Source organism: Coptis chinensis, chromosome 3 (genome assembly GCF_015680905.1).
Source record: "Coptis chinensis isolate HL-2020 chromosome 3, ASM1568090v1, whole genome shotgun sequence".
Taxonomy (NCBI): Eukaryota; Viridiplantae; Streptophyta; class Magnoliopsida; order Ranunculales; family Ranunculaceae; genus Coptis; species Coptis chinensis.
This window is the reverse complement of record NC_141458.1, coordinates 89,360,008-89,366,007: the sequence shown is the minus strand read 5'-3', so window position 1 is coordinate 89,366,007 and position 6,000 is coordinate 89,360,008. Positions and strand designations below refer to the sequence as shown.

The 6,000-nt window shown below is 37.3% G+C and overlaps 1 protein-coding gene and 1 long non-coding RNA gene across 2 annotated transcripts; one reads left to right on the top strand and one right to left on the bottom strand.

The window, feature by feature from the left end:
- Positions 1 to 432: 432 nt before the first annotated feature.
- Positions 433 to 2,065, top strand: LOC147511505 (uncharacterized). The gene is made up of 3 exons (XM_086603200.1): positions 433 to 874; positions 1,198 to 1,305; positions 1,425 to 2,065. Exons 1-3 carry the CDS (start codon positions 726 to 728, stop codon positions 1,495 to 1,497), a joined length of 330 nt encoding a protein of 109 aa, XP_086459326.1. The 5' UTR covers positions 433 to 725; the 3' UTR covers positions 1,498 to 2,065.
- A 747-nt stretch (positions 2,066 to 2,812) lies between these two features.
- Positions 2,813 to 5,334, bottom strand: LOC147511504 (uncharacterized). The gene is made up of 2 exons (XR_015219422.1): positions 4,493 to 5,334; positions 2,813 to 3,729 (listed from the first exon to the last, which is right to left on the bottom strand). It is a non-coding gene; the product is annotated as an uncharacterized LOC147511504 (long non-coding RNA).
- Positions 5,335 to 6,000: the final 666 nt, after the last annotated feature.

Here is a 6,000-nt window from a genome sequence, read left to right as displayed (position 1 = left end):
ATATTGATCGATATCGATATTTTGGGCCTTGATCTAGAGTTACTAAGCTACAAGCTTGCTTGGCCGCCTGGTCTGCTGTGAAATTAGTTTGCAACCTCATTAAATCGTACTAAGACTGACATATCCATTTTCACCTTAGCTTCCATCTGCACTACACCTCAGATATGTTACTCCTTGTTAATTAACATGAATGTTAGATCCTCCTTGTTAATTTAACACGAATGTTAGATATATCTCTGAAAATGAATTTGGTCCTAAACGGGTTAAGTTCGGATTCAAAAATAATTTGGTCCAAAGATTCAACAATTTAAAAAATATATATATTCTTGAAAAATTAACTTTACTTGTTAAGATGGGATGTGTGGTTCAACAATATAGCCCCACTCTTAAACGGATGTACTTAAAAGGACTTTATCTAAATATTAAAATTTCGCGAAATAAAATCCACGTCCCTCAAAACCCAAAATCTCTCTCTCGATTTTTCTCTCTCATATTCTCTCTCCCATCTCTTTAGTCAGAAACTAACTTCTCTTCTTCCATCTTCACTCCAACTGAAACCTACAACCATAAAAGCAGCAAATGATATATATATAGTGGTTTTACCAAAAAAAACACCCAAATTATTATAGGAATGTGGCATCCGGGAAAAAGATAAAACAAATGCAGAGAAATTATGTAAAGTTGCGTTATGGTGTACTCAACTAAAACACCAAAATAGACCCGACATGAGCAGTGTGGTGAAGATGCTCCAGGGTGAAATACAACTTCAGAAGCCACCAAATCCGTTTCATTTCTATGATTCTTCACCTGAAAACAGCATGATAGGTGGTTTCCTAAGAGCACTCCCAAAATTCTCTCCCACCTTTTCTGAAGTGTATGTATCACTAGTTATGATTTTATGTCTTCTTTTACCGTCTGGAACCATTGGAGGCTTAAGTTGGTTATTGCTCCCCTGAACTTGAGCCTGCAGTGCTTTTGAAATATTCTGCTAGTTCAACTGATCTTGTGTATTTTAGTGTCAATTATGTATATAACAAACGGTACAACTTTTTCCATGAAGTAAGCCTTCTCATTACTTAAACTTTCTCTAAAATGATTATGGAATAACAACATTGATATATTTTACCTTAACAAGCAACTATGTGCTTTTTTATATTAGCTACAAATAACTGGCCAAATTAATCCTTCTACTTTCAGCCTGTATGAGGAAGAAAATCAAGAGAGAGAAGCAATTACAACCAATAAGGACTTCGGTTCAGATTCCACTTTGAAGCCACCACTGCTTAAGAGCACTCCAGTTGAGAGGTAAGTAGGCTCACGAGCTATGAAATTTATCTTTATTGAATGAAGAGTAGAATGTTAATGTTTTTATTTCTTAATTGAGCTATGTTGTTACACTTGCAAATTAACTCTTACATTTTCAGCCACGTTCTTGAGAGAACTCCAGTTTACATGAAGGAACCTTCTCCGTCTCCAAACCTCAGAAGTATTGGCTAAGCAATTTCATCAAATGAAAAAGCACCTACCAAAAAGTTCAAGACGCTTACCCTTTCTGACAAACTAACTAGAAGGAGAGAAGTAGAAGAGATTCTCAAACCATTCGCAAGGAAGTTCCCTCGTGGTGAAGACGAAAATACTGTTATTATTTACACAACTTCGGACTTGGGAAGGACGATCTATTACGAATGCGAGCAAGTCCGTTCAATATTACAATTACATCATGTTAAGATTGATGAGCGAATGTTTGCACACCACATGTACCAACTGAGAGAGGCATTGGGGAAAGAACAATTTCCAGCAGTGTTTGTAAAAGGAAGGTTTATAGGTGGAGCTGCTGAACTAATGAAGTTGGAAGAAGAGGGCAAACTAGAAATTTTACTCGATGGGATTCAAAAGTTACATAATTGAAGAACTAAACATTTCCAGTGTAAAGCTAGTTGAACATCTTTTTAGTACTGGAGTCGAAGGTTTGTGTCTCACAACTAGTATTTACCTTATATGTTATGTATGGACGATGCTGATATGAAATATGAAATCTGAGTGACCGAGTGAATTTGATACTTTATTTTGAAAAAGATCAGGAATGAGGTAATGCACTCAGCACTATCAATAACTTGGACTGAAATAAATTTGAACCTATAAAATGCATACAGGGGAGTGCCCATAGCCCATAGCACAAGCGAGCTTGGTCATTAAATTGCCAAGTAAGTTAACAAGGCAACCGACCCTAACAACATGCATCGAGATTATAGGATGGAGCGCTATATATAGTAGTTGGGTAGCTTGGCCTGTCAAAAGTAATTCTCAGAGCTATGCTTCTGATGGAGTAAACCATGTTAATCAGCGCAAAACTCTCAGTGGTTGGCGTTTGACATACTTGATGAATTTAAATAATAATCGGGCGCTGTTGGCTACTTAATACTCATATTGCTTTGTGCCTTTGTTGCTTCTATGAACTATCTTGTCCAGGCTACTTCAATTTTGGTTTCAAAAAAGTCTGAGTCTCTGAACTGTTGACCTGTTGTTGACGAGTGAATTGCAGATTTGTTCAGCACTTCAGCTAGGAAGAAGGCTTCTTATATCTATTATCAACCAGTTACTTAAGCCAATGCATGGTTTTGCTTGGTTCACATATTGAATTCCATCTGAATTGCAAATTTCACATACTAGACAATGAAATTTGGATAGAGTAGCTATTTTCTGATACATCAAACTCGGCTTCCAAACTGAAACATTGTACTTCTTCCTTGTAGGTATAAGCACCATCTTTTCAAATTCTAAGAAGTTATTGGTGTTTGTAATACTAGAAAAATTAAGCCATGAAACTTAGAAGCTATTATTCTAGAAATCATGCAAATCATTGAAACAAAGCTCCATGTAGATAGAGCACAGGATACAGAACAAACATTTTTCCCCGTATTACCAAAAAACACTTACAATCACTAGACTACTCACTACCTCCAAATCCAAAAACTTTACAAGTTGTTAATGAAATTGACCCTACAATCTACAACTGACAAAAATTTGCACATCCATACAAAGGACTACAGTTAGAGGATGACTAGGGATGATGCCCCTGTCCGGCTGCAGCACCTCCAGTCCTTGTTTGAGCCTGCTGTGAAGATCCATGGGAATTAATGTTGTTGGAAATGAGTATTTGGAGTTGCTGAGAAACACTAAAAGGCGGCGCTGTATGTGGTGGTGGTGATGGAGCTTGAACCGATTGAGTTGGCTGAACCATATACTGGCTAAGAGCAGCAGAATAAGCTTGACCAGATAGAACTCCTCTCATTCGACCAGCAGGCCTCCAGTTCTGATCTGATGGCAATTCGTTCAAGATATTAGATCTTGCAACATGTGTTGTATTTACCCCCCTATGCCCGTCGACAATCATTGGAAAAGATGATCCAGGTGCTTGGAGTTGAACAGGTACGGCGGGTGGTGATCTTGCAACTTGGGCAGAACTGTTAGCTGCGGCTCTAAGACGATTATGCAAGTTACTTGCACCTCCCACTTCCTAACCGCCAGCACCTAGTGGTCCTCCTTGCTGAACTTGCAGGGGATGATAATGAGAAGATGTATGTACTGCTGCTGGTGGCGGAAGCCCAGAAGAACCTCTGTAGGAACCTGGAACTTGACTTGTTGCTGGAAGGCCAACAACCTGTTGCAATAGACTTGGAATGTACAGGCGGTCTTGATAATCCCAATTCTGCCAGGAACATAGGTAAACTGAGCAGAGAAGCGTTCAGAAAAGATATACAGAACCAGTAACTTTATTAACGGATGAAAGCATAAGATTTAGGACAAAAAAAGTTAAATTGGTCCACCAGATTTGACTCTTTTAAAACGTAGTGTTAGTACATGTATCAAATGTGAAAAGATGTGTTCTTATGTTGTGAGGTTCTAAATGTGGGTGTAACCCTGTAACTAAAGTAATCCTACCTTATTAATGCAAGACATAAGCATATCACACATCATAAAAAGAGGCACAACCAGTTACTTATTTCTAACATGAATTAAAGTAGAACTCCTAGATATCGTAGGAAAACAAAACGAGTAAGGCTCAGACCTAACCAAATATTAAGCTAAATAAAAAAGTATATGAACTTAAACTCAAGTTAAACTCCATTACCATATGAGTTGTTAAATTTGCATACTTCCTACAGTTCTCAAATTCATATCTTGTTCTAAATAAGAATTAAAGTAAAAATAAATATTCAACAACTTGTCATGTTAACAACACCCACAGTTCTCAGCATTATACAAGTTCCCATGTGGAACATCTCCTTACTGAGGTGCTGGAATGTATGGCCGCACCATTTCATGACAAACCTATAACTGTTAAGCTATTGTTGGAAAACATTCAAATAGAAATTGCAGTTTATATCTTTTATTTTCCCTGGAACATTTTAAGTGAGCTTAAATCCCTGCCTTCATGCTATAGTAACTAGGCATGTGCCCCAAGTGAGTGACGTAATATGAAGAAACCAACCTGCGGCACAGAATAAGAACCCATGTTAGGAGCAGAAGGGGAGTTAAGACGAGATTGAGGAAATTGCTGCTGTCTTTCAGATTCGCCACTAACATCTGTAGGTGTCCCAGCTTTTACCAAAAAACACTTACAGAATAAGCGCCAACAACAACAAATATTGGATATTTAGGCCACAGGAGGACCACTCAGATCATACTTTTTCAATGTAGCAACTCCCGTCTTCCAACCATATATTGCTCCCTTATCGCAATTATAATTATTTGCAACAACAATCACGCAATTGGGAGACTTCAATTGTGTTGAAAAAGTCCCTTTAGAAATGAAGTTCTTCGGATCAACAATCAACTTTGGCAGGTCAATTTTATCTTTGGTAAACAGGTTAAGTAGAAACAACTGATGGTTGGCATACGGACGAAGTAGCAACCATCCATCTTTTGAGTAGAGGCAGAGAATAGAAAAAAATCTCTGGTAGATAAATCTTATGAGTTTTGTTAGTCAACGGCCGATAGAATTCGACCATCGAATTAGGTTGTGAATTTTGGGACATTAGCCATGGGATTTGATCGTCAGGTGTTCGAAAACTGCTAATTGTGCAATAATTCTTGCAAGCGGATCTCCAATTTCTGCAAACGGCTGATACACACTGGCAATTTCTCCAATTTCAGTTGGTTGCCCATCTCACAAAGAAAGATCCTTTGCTGTTTTTATGGTTGTAGGTTTCAGTTGGAGTGAAGATGGAAGAAGAGAAATTAGTTTTTGACGAAAGAGATGGGAGAGAGAATAAGAGAGAGAAAGATTGAGAGAGAGATTTTGGGTTTTGTGGACCATGGATTTTATTTCGTGAAATTTCAATATTTAGATAAATTCCGTTTATGTACATCTGCTTAAGAGCGGGCAATATATATATATATATATAAATAAAGTATGTATTATTATGTACCGATTGAGCCAATGATTATTCATGATTCCATATTGAATCAATTCCATACCGGTTCCAAACTAGAGGAATGTTATGGTAAAACTTTGTTTAAAACGATGTGGTAGAAAGCAACGTGCGACTTGAAGGACATGATCGGTTGTGGATTCTTACATCCGCCATTTTTTTTTTAGGAATTATGAGGTGCTCTTGGCTCAACATAGTTTGTTCTGTTCTACTGCAACCCACATTTGGATTATGAGTTAAAATAAATAGTACACGATGGAGCTCGAGTAGGAAGGAGAAATTTATTTCTCAGAGGTAAGGATTTAGGGTTAATGTCAATCAATAAGTTGGAACAACTTCGTAAGCATATCTTCAATATAGAAATTGAAAAGATTCAATTCCAACAATATCTCCTTTTGGGTTTGAAACTTTTATTTGAATTGGAAACCTATTTCGATCAAAAGTGTATCACACGGGAATCAATTGTTCATATGATTCTTCGATAGTAATGAAATCACAAAGGGTATATTGCTGCCATTTTGAAATAATTAAGGATCATCGAAGTAATGTCTAAACCCAATGATTC

Coding starts and splice junctions, on each gene's coding strand:
- LOC147511505 (XM_086603200.1), top strand. CDS start 726: ATGAGCAGTGTGGTGAAGATGCTCCAGGGTGAAATACAACTTCAGAAG. Junction 875..1,197: donor TCTCCCACCTTTTCTGAAGT/GTATGTATCACT, acceptor TTCTACTTTCAG/CCTGTATGAGGAAGAAAATC. Junction 1,306..1,424: donor AAGAGCACTCCAGTTGAGAG/GTAAGTAGGCTC, acceptor TTACATTTTCAG/CCACGTTCTTGAGAGAACTC.